This window comes from Osmia lignaria, chromosome 15 (assembly GCF_051020975.1).
Source record: "Osmia lignaria lignaria isolate PbOS001 chromosome 15, iyOsmLign1, whole genome shotgun sequence".
NCBI classification, from domain to species: Eukaryota; Metazoa; Arthropoda; class Insecta; order Hymenoptera; family Megachilidae; genus Osmia; species Osmia lignaria.
The window spans coordinates 3,765,257-3,779,327 of NC_135046.1; the positions used below are offsets into that span (position 1 = coordinate 3,765,257).

The 14,071-nt window shown below is 41.4% G+C and overlaps 2 protein-coding genes and 1 non-coding gene across 3 annotated transcripts in view; 1 reads left to right on the top strand and 2 right to left on the bottom strand.

Moving 5' to 3' along the window:
- Nucleotides 1-14,071, bottom strand: part of LOC117612073 (uncharacterized) — an 88,203-nt gene that overhangs the window by 46,180 nt on the left and 27,952 nt on the right. The gene's annotated exons all lie outside the window — the stretch shown is intronic.
- On the top strand, nucleotides 1,053-2,365 carry LOC117600124 (uncharacterized). The gene is made up of 2 exons (XM_034315130.2): nucleotides 1,053-1,314; nucleotides 1,608-2,365. The coding sequence occupies exons 1-2, from the start codon at nucleotides 1,053-1,055 to the stop codon at nucleotides 2,363-2,365; spliced, it is 1,020 nt and encodes a 339-aa protein (XP_034171021.2).
- TRNAP-UGG (transfer RNA proline (anticodon UGG)) lies at nucleotides 8,031-8,102 on the bottom strand. The gene has a single exon. It is a non-coding gene; the product is annotated as a tRNA-Pro (tRNA).

Below are 14,071 nucleotides of genomic sequence, written 5' to 3' on the forward strand. Positions count from 1 at the left end.
TATTTCTGCAGTCGGTTGCTTTCAACGAAATTTCCAAGGATATCTGTTGCATCATGTAACAAGAAATAAAAAGGAAACTGTTCAAAATCGATTGTATACCTATGTACTCCGTCGGATTACCACGAAAAAATTCCTTCTAGCTTTGTCTTCGCGGAGATTACTAATGATATTTTCCTTAGGTTTCAGATGGACCGGATACCTATCCCGCAAACTTATCCTGATTGACCTTATAAATTCTTCATCACGTTTCACAAGAATCCGAGCGATAATTATCCGAGATTGCTACACTTCTTCAAACCACGGCTCACTTTAAACAAAAGAGCTTTATTAACCAGCTCATTATAAATAATATAACTCTAATAATCACAAGACAACGAAACATTAAAGAAATACGGAAGACACTAAGAGGATCTCTGGCTGCAAAGCCGGATCCATGGTATTCGTCGTGTCATTTCCGTCAATTTAAAATCGTACTTCAAAATCATCGGAAGGAACGAATGCAAGGGAGAATAATGAGTAGACGTGGCAGGGGTTACCCTATAAAGGCCAATAATAGTAGAAAGATGGGTACGTCGTAGTATAAAGTTTCCGGACATATTAGCCACCCGTCGAATTAGCGTTGCAAGAAAATGCCCTACTCAGTGTCGATCCCAGGGGATGCGAACAAGCGTTTGGTCCCCGTGCATTGGGGTGAACTAGAAAGGGGGCACCCTTCGAAAAGGGCGGGGCCCCGTACAAAAGGGGCCCCGAAAAGTACCAACCCCTGGGTGGAGTTAGCACCCCGTATATATATACTCTGCACTGATCGTTCAGCTTTCAGAACACGGTATACCATTGTACCGTGAATATCACGTTCGAAAAAGTTTCTTCTCCTCTTGCTTGACAGTTCACCGAAGAAAAAAAAACATCGTGTTACGACCAGATGAAATATAGTGAATCAATGGAATCTCGTGCAAAACGGTATTTCAGTGTCCGCACGTTTGTTTAGTGTTTCTATCGGAGTGTTGTTCGATCGAGGAATTGAAGCTCGTCGGGAGATAAACTCTGGCAATATGTCGCGAAGTTTCTTGGTGGACTCGTTGATTGGCAATAACTCACCGCCTGCTTACCCGTTGCCATATTACGGGAATCAATTGCCGAGCTATATGTTCAACTTCTTCAATTTGGGACTGGGTTATCAGCCAATCAGGCCGGTACCAAGACCGCCGGCCATGCCTGTTCCGGTTCCAATTAGTCCACCCGCTTTGCGAAGCTTACCTTTACCTGGACAGAGTCCTCCGTCGCCTTTGAACACCTCCGCTAGCAGACTATCGGGTAAATATTTGCTCATTGTGCAACTATGACGTGATTAGAAGTTCTAGTATCTCAAGGTGTTAGTCGAATAGAGTAAACGATGATTGGACTAATAACGTGTGTAAAGGAGGTCTTAGACGAGCGTCGCGAAGAGTGGAGATTGATTACTATTCCCCTAATATTTTTATTATTAATATGTGAAGTTAATTTTCTTACATTAGACCACGTTAACGCGTTAGTAAATTTAATTTCACATCCCCTGTTAGGTGATCGTTACAATCCTGCGTGTACACTAACGCTATTGTACATTTCAGACGTTTCAGCGCCGAGCGAATCACCGTCGCGTAACAGCACCCCGACACCACCCCCGAAGTCGCCAAACTCCAACAACAGCTCGAAACGGATTCGAACCGCGTTCACGAGCACTCAATTGTTGGAATTGGAACGGGAATTCGCCTCCAACATGTACCTATCGCGGCTCCGTCGAATCGAGATCGCCACGAATCTGAGATTGTCCGAGAAACAGGTGAAGATTTGGTTCCAAAATCGCAGGGTGAAATACAAGAAGGAGGATCTACCCGCGGGACAGAATCAGAAGTGTTGCTGCTTGAGGACGTGCGGCAAGAAGAAGGATGGTTGCGCGGACGATTCGTCGAGCAGAAAATGCGATCAGGAGGAGGAAAGATCGACGAAGAAGGAGAAAATGGAAGCGATCGAGAAGGCCGTTGATACGTTCAACCGGGAAGAATCGTCGAATACCGTGGCGGATCGTTTCGAACGATCGATGCGACCGTTTCCGACGATCGACGAATCGCAGTTGCATCGGGTAACGGAGGAGAAATTAAATCTTCCTAGGGTCAGCAGCACGATGGTCGAGCGCCCCGGTTACGACATGGATCGGCACAATTTGTCCCAAGCATCGAAGCGAACGATCGGCGAAACGTTAGAGGAAACGGACGATAAGAAGAGACGAATCGACGGCTCGTCCTTTTGTCAGGATACTGGCATCAGTCCTGTTTTCAGGAGCATAGGATGTACAAAACACACCGTAGAAAGAATTGTCAATTCGTAGAAGATAAAATATAGCTGTATTTGTTTGCAGCAAAGAACAATTCTCTATCGACTTTGTAAATATTACTTCAGCATTGTAGATAATGTAAATATGTATTTTTATACGATTCTAAAAGGGATGTTGTACATTTTTAATAGAAGCTTAAGGAGAATAAAATGAATTATTTAAATTTATGATTCTGCTGATACTTTAAATACCTGTCCCTCTAAGATATATGTATTTCATTTAATAGTAATTTTCCTTGATCCTATTTTTCCACTCGATGTAAGACTGATTTGAAGCTAGGTCTTGAATAACCAACGACTCGCTATGGCAAGTTTTCATCAATTCGAAAATAACAGATAGAACAAGCGACGATCGATAAATATTTTATTATGTAAAACAGGAAGAACCCTCCAGGCTACTTTCGCGAATCACCAATAAAGTTCCGTTATTGATTCCCGTAGAAATTATTGCCGAAGCTTGTACAGAGGTAGCGTAACATCGCTTGGATTACACCTATCCGTAGAAAATATACGGAAGATTTTCATCTCTTGGACGGATTTATCGTCCACACAAATCTTCTTCCGGATAAGTCTTCTCAGTTTCTCTTGCAATAAAATATCCAGTATAGATGTTAAAATGTCACGTTGCAAAAAGACCATAAAAACTAAGGAAAAATTCGATACACTGAACAAATCTTTCATTTATTCATGCAACAAGTATTGAACCAACGACTTAACGATGGTTTCGAGGAATTATAATTCATCAAAGGGTTTTGGAAATTAATTTTCTAGTATAAAAAAATCACTCGAGTGTCCGCCTATGTCGACCACCGTTGATTCCTTTAATTTGGACGAATGAAAAAAACAAAATGGTACCGTTTAACTCGCACGAGTTATCGTATTGTGTCGAATTCCAAGGAAACGATTTTCCAAACGCCGGACTCCAATGAAACGGATTAAAGAACGAAGGACAGCAACAGGGTAGCAGAGGAAGGAATACTTTAAACGCGGAGTCGTCGTCGTGGTCAACGAAGTGGAGTCATTGTTGGCGAGAAATCGGCCGTGATGCCGTAAATCCTGGAAATTTGTCAAGAGGCCCCCACTTTGGGTTAAATTTAAGGTAAAACGTAGTTAATGGTGTTAAGGAGCAACACGACAATGCCCGGAGGCACTCTCGCATCCTCGTGGATCGACAATGGGACACTTGTGTCGCCTTCGTTCTCGCAGCGGGTGAGCGAACGTGAAAACCGGCTGCCTTTTTTTTTTTCTACGGTCCCCAAAGTTGTGTCGGGGCCCATTCACGGTGTTCACGAAATTCTAAGTTCGTGCTGGTCTCATTCATTCTTGACTCGAGAGCGTTGAAGAAAGAGAAACAGAAAGAAGAAAAGAGATGGACCAGTCGATGAATGACCAACTCCTGGAAAAAGTTCGAATCAAAAAATTGTCACCCTCGCACGTCGGCTTTCTTTCTTTCTTTCTTTCTTCGCTTCCTGAGAGAAGTTTCGAGTTGAACGGAAGGGCGGTCGGTACTTTTGACGGTAGCCTTATTCATCAGTTTAAAAGACGTTTAGTGGTGGTGCCAACGAAATTCAAGCTACTCTTTAACGTGCACGCCACTTGAACTTTGAATTTGTTGGAATTTTTGGTTGAAAGAGCCAAATGAACGTAGTAATTGGGTAATTAAACGCGAAGAAAAATCTATGGAATAAAAAGTTGAAGTTTGGAACAATCCTTCTTCTAATCATCGAATCTCCGGTTTTCTCTCGCGTTGGTTAATTGCAGCTCGTACATTCTGTATCGACCTAAATGATTTCGCAACCGCATCGCAGCCGTTAGGCGAGCTGCGATTCAATTTTCCGGACCCTCGCGTGTTCAGCCTCGTCACGGCTCGAATTCAATCGGATCTCGAGTAATGTGAGCGATATGCAGCCAGAGAAGGCCGGCTCCTTTACAAATGTATTAACATTTGAAGGGCGTAAAGTCAGTTAGAAACAAGCAGATAGTTAAACACAGAAGTTGGTTCCGTATATTTCCATGGATACAGAGAATTAGCCGGATTATGGCTAACGAGGAGTCAGATAATTAGACACGTCGCGACTTTGTGTTGCTGAAACTTTAGGTAAAACGAATTAAACTAGCCTTCGGGCTAGCTAACCAACACGCTACTGGCATACTAATGTTATTAGAACCGTAGCCTTCACACCATTCTACGAAAGTACAGCTGATGACGTATCGTGTGAAACTTGGCATATTCTATCGCGTGTTTGATGCAATTTCACTGTTACAATCGGAACGCTCTGGTTATGATGTTCCATTGATAGAAGTACGCTCGTATCGACGATTATGCTGCACTAATTACCATTGCAGTTGTAATTATATGCGGATATGGCGGTTACTATTTGCCTCGTTGTAGCCGATGAATGGAAACGCTCTGATGGAAATGATTTAATAAATCCCGCCTCGTTAACGAAGTGGATAACGTTAAATGGATTAGATTTTGAAGCGATCATTCTGCGATATATTTTCCACCCGTTCGTCGCCGACCATTCGGACGGATTCTTGTTATCTATAGGGAAGCGCGAGGACCTAGAGAAAAACTTCCAAGTCCTAAGTATTTTCACTGGGTATTATCTGGAGGTGAAACTGTTCATATATAACTCTGTCATGGGGTTCGTCGAATGGTATTAATGAGTTCGAGCAAGTTGCGGCACTCGAGAAAAACTGTGGTAGCAAAACCTTGGGGAGGAAACCGCAACGGTTCTTGCGTCTGGAAACAAACGGAGTAAAGGGCCAAGAACCAAATACAGCGAAGGGGATGATCGAGTAGAGAAGGAAGAGACGAACCTTGAAGGGGGAGAGAAAAAGAGAAGAGGAGAGTCGAGCTTTCCAGTTGCGTAGCGTTAATTCATTTCATCTTATGCGCACTGAAGTGGCGCTCGATCAAAGTTGAAAAGAGTCAGCGCGACAGCACTCGAGAAACACGCAGAATGGCGGGGGTTGATTTGGTCTCTCCTGACGTTCGAAGGGGGACACAGTGACAAGACGATAGAGAACCGACACGATGGTGCGGGTACTCGAAAGTTGAAACCGTTTTTTCGTGTTTGCAGGAGAGAAGGACAATGGCGAGACGCGCGGTTTCAACGTCAACGCCGAGAATCTTTTTGAACATTCCTAACTGAATGCTATAACGAATTTCTTCGCACAAAAGGGATACTTTTTTATTTCCATCGAAGCAGGAGTTTGATCTGCAACAGACAATTTTGGGTACTGTAAGTGGTGGTCATAGAGTACTTGCATTCTACCATTCTAAAAGGGTGTGAATTTTATAATCTGGAAATTCTTCATAAATTCTTTGAATTATTCCCTTTCAATTTTATTTTAAAAATCGGGTTTCTATCTAAATTCATTCCACGGGTTTTCGAAAAACGTACCAGTTTTATCATTTTCGCATATATCTGCTAGACGTGCAAATATGAAACTGTCGCTTTTAATCTTTGGAATACCGAAACCGGGTCAGCATTAAAATATTTACCCTTATGTCCTATTTGATTTTAGTAGTTCATGGACAGTCGTTCATGGACAGCATCAAACATGGTATAATATATGAGCAATTTGTAATTTATTACGAGGCAAACCGTCATGTTGTAATTATTGCAGAGCTGAATATGGATTTTCATCCTCTAGACGTTCATTGTCAAGAACAGATGGGATGCACTTTATGTTGATTAGCTTATAATTTGCAATCATTTCAGAATTGAAAATCCTCGTTAAAACTCGTAATTACAACCCTGGAAATTGGAATTTAAATTTGTAATTTCGTAGTTAAAAATGCAGGTAAATATCTGGACTAAAATTCGCAACATTCTTACAGTATTTGATAAACAATTTTAACGCGTCTACATTATTCTCTATGAAAAAAGGAATTATTACGGGTCGTTGGCAAACTCGCGCTCTTTGCCGTTTCTTTTATGCCCGCAACGCTTGCCGACTTTCGATGACGATGCACAAAACTCGAATATTTTCTTATTGTGCAACAGTTTGTAGATTGTGCAAACGACTCGATGCATTACCGATCTCGTTGTCGACGTTAGCCACTGTGCTCGGTCAATGGCGCGAGAATAATTCTGCTGCACCGCCCACAAACACGGTAAACGTTTACCTGAAACCGATTTAAAAACGCACGTACAATCGGCGAAGGAATTCACGACTTTCGTGCCTTGGGTATTTCACCGCTCGTTTGTAACTTGTAAACGCGAGAACTTGTCGCTGGGAAGCAATTTATGAAACGAATGGAATGTCATTCATTTTTATTGATACGTTTCGAGTGGAAAATTTGTCACTTTGAAGAAATTTGTCATTCACAATGGTCCTTTCGATTGGGGAGCAAATATTACATCTTTAGTTGGGCTTAAGAGGGTAGAATTTTTTAGGCAGCAGGATATTTTTCTAAGTAGCCTTTCAGAACGGCTCAGATAGTCGAAGAAGTCAATTAACTTCGAATGGAGAGTATTATAGCCGTGAAGGAACTTTCTGAACTCGAAGAATCGTCCGGAAAGAATAGTGCTTCGGAATTAAAAGCGACGGCTGCTTCTTCCGCCTGGTGACCCGTTTTTTTCCGAGCTTATTCCTCAAGGAATAAAGACAGAGTTTCGACGAGTCATTAGACGATCGTTACGCGAGGCAGGTGCTTGTCCTACGCGTATCATGTTACCTGCACCCTGTTTGATTTTCCTATTAAACCATGAAGCACGCGTGTCCCACGCATCTGCGTTCCATGCGTGTAACTTTCAGGAAATTACTACAGGCTCCATCGGTTCGACTTTAACTGGAAACTTGACCATCCGTGACGATGGGAAGTTAGAACGGAACTTCGAAGGGCTAATAATCGAACGCTACAATTTCACCTGCTTTTCCGAGTCTAATTTTATATATTACAAGTTTTCTGGTGAATGCACTTTGTCTTGCGTGATGCTTGAATTATTGGAAGTTTACTTCTTTCATTAATTACAATTATGTAGTTATTTACAGGGTAATAGCCGCGGTTATGCAGGTCTGACTATAAATAAATCTGTTCCTCGATAAACACGAGCGATGAATGGATATTAATGCAAAAATCACGTTTGTGTTACTACTTACAATAAGATAGCTATCTTGAATCAGTGAAAGCCTGTTTAGCTACGTAGTAATAAAATGTTGAAATGCAAATGAGCATCTGCTGCATCCGCAGCGGAGATTGATTTACGAGCTTGACACTCTGTTCCGCACGCGTAGCTGCACCATCATATGAAAGAAATGTTGAATGTGCAAAACGTTTCGAATATTCGACGTGTATAATTTGTAATACGTGCAAAAAATTCGCATGCTGCTTTGTACTTAATTTCATTTTTCCTATAAAGATGAAAATAGAGAAGTTGGAAGAGAATTATAATGAAGTAATTTATTCCAACTATTTTTCCTCTAAATTTCTATTACATACCTCATAATTGTTCTGTTTTAAAGGTTTCACTGGCCACGAGAATATTCAGTTTCATAGGAGTAATGAAAATATATGAGGTACACTTTGAATATATCCTCTGACCGTAAAAAATTACGCTTTTTAATACGAAGAACATTCGTACTACGTGGGATAGGATAGTGTTAATAATATAACGTGTGGAGTAACGAGAGGAAAAAAAAAGTGTGGGCTCAGCCGGGATTTGAACCCGGGACCTCTCGCACCCAAAGCGAGAATCATACCCCTAGACCACTGAGCCAGTTAAGAAAACTCTCATTTATTATCAATGTCATCGATTAGCATAACATACTTTCGTGATTATTCATGGATTTAAGTTAATACATTGAGTATTACGTAGGTTAATGATAACGAATTGTGGTCATCAGAAAAAGATATTTAATTAAAAGAAACAGGATATTCGGTTCGATTTTCAAATTGACATGATCCAAGTGATATTTTTATACCAACTCCAAAAAATACGATCATATTAATTTCATTTAGATTATTGCTTCCATTCGCACCCGGAGAAAGGTGGTCGTGAGCGAAAGTACTCACAGACACATTGAAACATGCTTTACCTTCACCTTCAAGAAGATATTCTGAAGCGTTCGCCGTCGATCGAACCAGTCGTACAATGAACCTTTGATTAAAAATATTCGCGCCATACTCTTTATCTCGAGCGTCGGCATCGGAGCGCTTTAAAGACGATATCAAAAGAGCTTGGAATTCGTTTCAAATCGCTTAGTCGCATTCGTAGAAACGTAACCAGATGACTTCGATCGCCATTAAAATTCAGCACACGACAACGTTGAAATTGCCAACCACGTAATATACGTACCGTGTTCCACAATATGCAACCGAATGACTTGATTACAAGGTGTACTAGTTATCTTTGACCTTTCGTCGATCACAGAGATCGCGTTGTTCCACGATTAATTAAACCATCGAATCCCTCAAACAGTTTGCAATGTTTTCAAGGAAATAGATCAAACAGGTTTGGAGAGACAGACGGCGATGAATAAAGAAGCCAGTTCTATTTGTCATAATTAGTGGCATGAAATAGCCACTTAATTTCGATCCCCCTTCCAAGAGAAGTATCTCTTCGCTTTGTACGTAGTGGTGCGGCAAAAAATTCGTTCATTGTATGTCACCTTTATGAAGCGACACCAAAACACGGTGTTACCCTTTGAACGATCTACGAAGCCGACGCCGAGCCATCAGCTGGCCACGAAGGGTCGAGAGATTTGTAGCTGTGGCCGGATTACACAGTAGCCTTACCTAGACAAAATCTAATCTACGATATTCTGGAGTTGCTCTCTGGATCCCAGTAAGACTGCAGGCAATCTAGACAGTCGAACATGGTGGACATTTTGGGAGAATTGCGTACTTTCCACTGACCTTGCCAATATTCTATGTCCGCCCGCGAGGGTAGAAGCGTGTTTCGAGATGTTCTTCAACTACTAACCGGACTCGATGACCGTTTCTCCTTGGTGTCCTACGAGTATTGATTTCCCATTGGACACGAAGTTGAAAGCAACCAGATAAGGACAATACCGATTGTACCCCAGAAACATTTTCTTCGTTTTCGTTGTTTGTCGAGACGAAAAATAAAAATTCAAAGAATTATTTCGATTCGATGACCAATCTATTCTCTGAACCACCATACTCGACACCTTTTAACGTCATTTTAACGGGTCCTGATAACGATCTACCTCCGACCTGGGGGCAAACATTTCACGACGATTCGCTCCGTGGAAATCCGATCGGTCAGCGATTGGCCATCGTTGCCGATCGGTTCAGAGGTTGACCGTAGGGACCGCCTTCGAATCTCGTCGAGTCATCGTGCTAATCCTTATTTAACCCAAAGTCTATCGGCAAGATCGAACGACGGGATTAACTTAACCGTTCGACAACAATGGGGCACACGAGAAGACACCACTTAGCGGTGGGGTACACTTTGGTCCGGTGGTATCTTGATCTGTGGCGGGCATCGCGATCGACTGTAAAGTTGTCAGTCCTCCGAGGGATACGTGTCAGCGGTGGCTATTCTGTAATGGAAATTGAGTGAAGGAATGCAATTAACGGGGACATCGGTGCTACGAAAGCGACAATTAGTGGTGACACGCTTGACAAGCCGCCGGTACTTAGACAATGCGATAGTAATGATCGTTATCAGCGGGATATCGGAACGAAGATATCTTGAGCATGTCGCGACACGTTAATCAATTTACCCTGTTTAACTCGATAATGGAGGAACGATCAGTGTCATGTGCACAGCTGCGTACGAAATTGCCGTGACGATGTATCGTATTGGAAATAATGGCACACGAAACGGGTAGAAAATAAAATTAATGGAAGGTTTCATGTACGTCGGATGACTTGGGTTGTACAGGATTTAATAGAAAACGTGTACCTATGTTCCTTCGCAAATTAATTAATTTCCACTGTTTTCACAATATTCGTTCAGACAAAATGCGCGCCCGTAGCAATGAAGGAAGGCAACGAGTTTCTCTTAATTATTCATCGCGACGAAATGTTCTGATGGTTCGAGTTTAATTAAACGAACCTCCCGGTAGCCGCCGAATTTGTCGAATAAACGAACAAACGAGCGACGTTGCGCGCGATAAAAATTGCCATTTCAAGTGATAGACCGCTAATGAGAAATTTGCATAACATTAGCCACCCTTCCACGTAGAATTAATGCCCCTTCTAGACGCGTCGACATAATAGCGGGACAATGAGCACCGGTCGAGGGATGATGCGTTAACCGACTATAAAAAATCGTGCCCACTTATGTCTATGCTAATTTTATCTTCTGGCGAGACCAATCGTGCCATTAAACCGGCTTGTCGCGGACAAATGTGGAACAAGAGTTAATTGGTACTTTTCGGTTGAACGTCTGCAATAAAATTTGTATTTTGTTTTTATGTCCTCGAATAATAAATCTAAATAAAGAAACTTTAATTTAGAAGAGGTGGTTGTTGTACATTTATCATTTTTACAAATTTATCTCCTACGGTAGCTAGTATTATTTATTTTGAGAAAAATGAAAATGCTGAAGCACTGAAATAAACTATTAAAATTCAGTATGCGGGTACTAAGAACATTTTAAATAATATATTGCGAAATTCTTTTCATTTTACATTTTGCGGAATCGTCAAAAGTATAATTCTTCCCTTACCGTATATTTCCCAGTCGGTCCTTTCCCCGAAAACGACGAGAGGGCAATTTAATTAGCTTGGGATTTTCCAGTGAATTCATCTTCTTGAAAATAAAATGTGGCCCTTCAGTGAAACGACCGTCGTACAATTACGGTACTCCCACTATTCGTCTTATTTCTTTTTCTATACGATGCTGCTGATAAATTTCAGATAACGACACGTTTCTTTGTTGTATCTTCTACTCGTAATATCATACTTGGAAATCAACGCATTCTTTGCATCCCGCCATTTTATATTTTATATGACCGTTATTGTAATTTCGAACGATTCCTGAAATTTAATTAAACTTTAAATTGATAACTCACTTTCCGAATGGCTTTGTTCTTGGTATCTGTTTCGTTCGGTAGCTATAGCTTGCCACGAATGACGCATTAGAAATTGTACAAAATTTATTGATGATCAAGTTTTGATAAATATCATAAATGTATTATATTTTTCAGCGTTATTGTGTATATGACAACACGCCTGGCGTGTCACCAAAGTATTTGCACTCTATCGATTTTCGATTCGAAGCGGATGGGGTTGAGACAGACAAATCGTATTTGAAACGATGTTATCTCTCGACGTAGACGTATTCGATGCAAGGAGAGAAATACCTATAAGGCTGATTAAAGCCGTCGAAATTTCTCGCGGATTCTCGGCACGAGCTCGAAAATAGTCGTAGAAACGAACCACGTGGGAATCGACCGATTAAATTGACCTCTGTAATTACGAGCGAGCGGTAGTTTGCGTCCTTAATAGTTGTTGAAACTCGAGGAACTTTTAAACGCCGGTTGTTTCTTAAATGAGAATACTTTTCCACAGTCGCTAATCGCCTATCCCTGATCGATCGCTCGAGATACTTCATTTTGCGTCAACTTTTAATTTCGTTCCGCGACTGATCGCTAATATCTCGCAGCGAGAGAATTCAACGATCGTTCTTATAAAGATCTTTTTTCGAAATCGCTGCCTCTATTAGCGATAAGAAATCGCGTATAAGTTTCTTTTAAAGTGCCACTGTTTACCACGTATACTTTACGTAGATTGCATTGCCTCTGATAGCTTATCGCGCGAATAAGCCAAAACCATTGGCGAGACGACAGACGGTCGACCTATTTTCCTTGGTCCATGGGTCAAAAGGTTAGAGCATCGTTTCCAGGCGATATTCGAGTTTCTTCGCGAAAATGAGTACATGTACCCATATGGAAGATAGTTGAAGATATCGACGAATGATTGTATTTTATTTTATAACGTACAGTGTTCGAAATTTGTTAAGCTGACACTATATTTAGATACTGTATTAATTTATAGTAGCCGTTGCTGTTATGAAATCGTATCAGACATTTAGCGTTTAATATTTCCTACAAACAGAAGAGCACGTGTCTTAATTAAAGAATACATGCAATTTCGATGATGTTCATTTGTAGCGTGTTCACAGTGTACGGCAATGTATCATTCTGTTCGACTTGCACTGGAGAACGCTTATCAATCATGCAATACCATTCGTATCGAATTCCGTTCAAGAAGTGGCCACGATAGCCCCAGCTAGAATCCAATGCATCGGTGGCAAAATCTACGATTAAAGTTGTTCCGCATAGCGTGAGAGTGGTACTCGTAAATCATCGTAAATGTCGACAAAATGAATTGCCGTGAGTCGTGTTTCTACGAGCAAAGAAGGGTTCTCTTTTGCTCGCTTTCTTTCCACTTTGATTTCCAACTCGAGCAAAGGAGTGCATTCAATTAATGCTCGCTCGTTTCGTCAACTACCCTTTGGCTTTAACATCATTGTTATCAAGCATGTGTTTATGGATCTGGTTCACTGGCGATTGTTTCGGATTCGATTCGACGTGACAAGTGAACCGTTAAAGCCATGCAAACTGCTCCTAATATGGATTCAGCTCGATCGAATAAACATCGAGGAAGCTGCCTTTGTGTTGTTAATCGAGTATTCTTGATTTCATTCCACGAGACGTTTCTTAAAAAACTTGACACGAGTTAATAACGCAAATCAAGGGATTCGTGTGGTTTAAGTACGCTCTTTATCCGAGCACAGATGAATGTTACGTTTTCCTTTACTAAATAAGATTTTCTAGAAGAAGATTCTTCCTTTGATGGATCAATGTCATCGCATCAGAAAGGGAATGCAGTGACGGTGAACCTAACTCAACAAATACCACACTAAGAAGGGTCAACATTTCTGTTTCTTTGACCAGCCACGCACTTTCCTCAGGTTCACGCCCTGTGGATGTTTGACATCGGTTCCGAGGATCCTTTTCTCGTATTTACATTTCCTCGTGTGCACGAGGGTTGTCTGATCGGTCACGTTAAACGGATTTAGAAGAGGGTGTAGGACAAACGTGGTCGCGTTTTGACTCGTACGGTGTTCCGTAGGTTTTGCGTGTCCCCGTGTTCAACCGCATCTCCCCGGGCTAAAATGAGCCTTCCGATGTAAGATTGAAAAAGTTTTTATCCGAAGGAAAGAATTGAATTAGAAGAAGTTGGAGAGAGGAATTAGAGTTAGTTGTTGGTAAAGAAAAGGACAAACTGTAGACGGTCGGTCTTAAAGCATTCGCTTTGAGTGGAAGAGTTTCTTTCGTGTTCCGGTTCTTAGGGGACACATGAAAATTATTTATTAAACAGTTTGCATTTATCGGAGCGACCTACGTGTTGCGTGATACCGGCTCGATATCCGACTCAGCGACTGAGCGAAACGATTGGTCAATTTCGAAATGCACACAGAACACGACGTCTTTTATCTTTGAGAAAAGGGACAAGGGAATTGGCAGTTGGGAAAATTACACGCCCACGGACTGATCTCGTACAGATTTATTTCCATCGGCACCGAGACGCTGCGCCGTTTCGATGCAAGAATGCACGTCAAAGTCACCTGGTTTTGTTTAATACTCAGGATATTGGACGTAGGATGAAAGTGATTGCTCGTTTCATGAATAGTTCAAGCTTTTATCTAAGACTTTACCGAGAGCAGCTTCTGTTCCATAGAAATTGGAACGTTAAAGAAATTTGTTAA

Bases quoted from the DNA above. Each gene is read 5' to 3' on its own strand.
- LOC117600124 (XM_034315130.2), top strand. From the start codon at position 1,053: ATGTCGCGAAGTTTCTTGGTGGACTCGTTGATTGGCAATAACTCACCG. The intron at 1,315-1,607 runs GTAAATATTTGC...TGTACATTTCAG, and splicing joins CTCCGCTAGCAGACTATCGG to ACGTTTCAGCGCCGAGCGAA.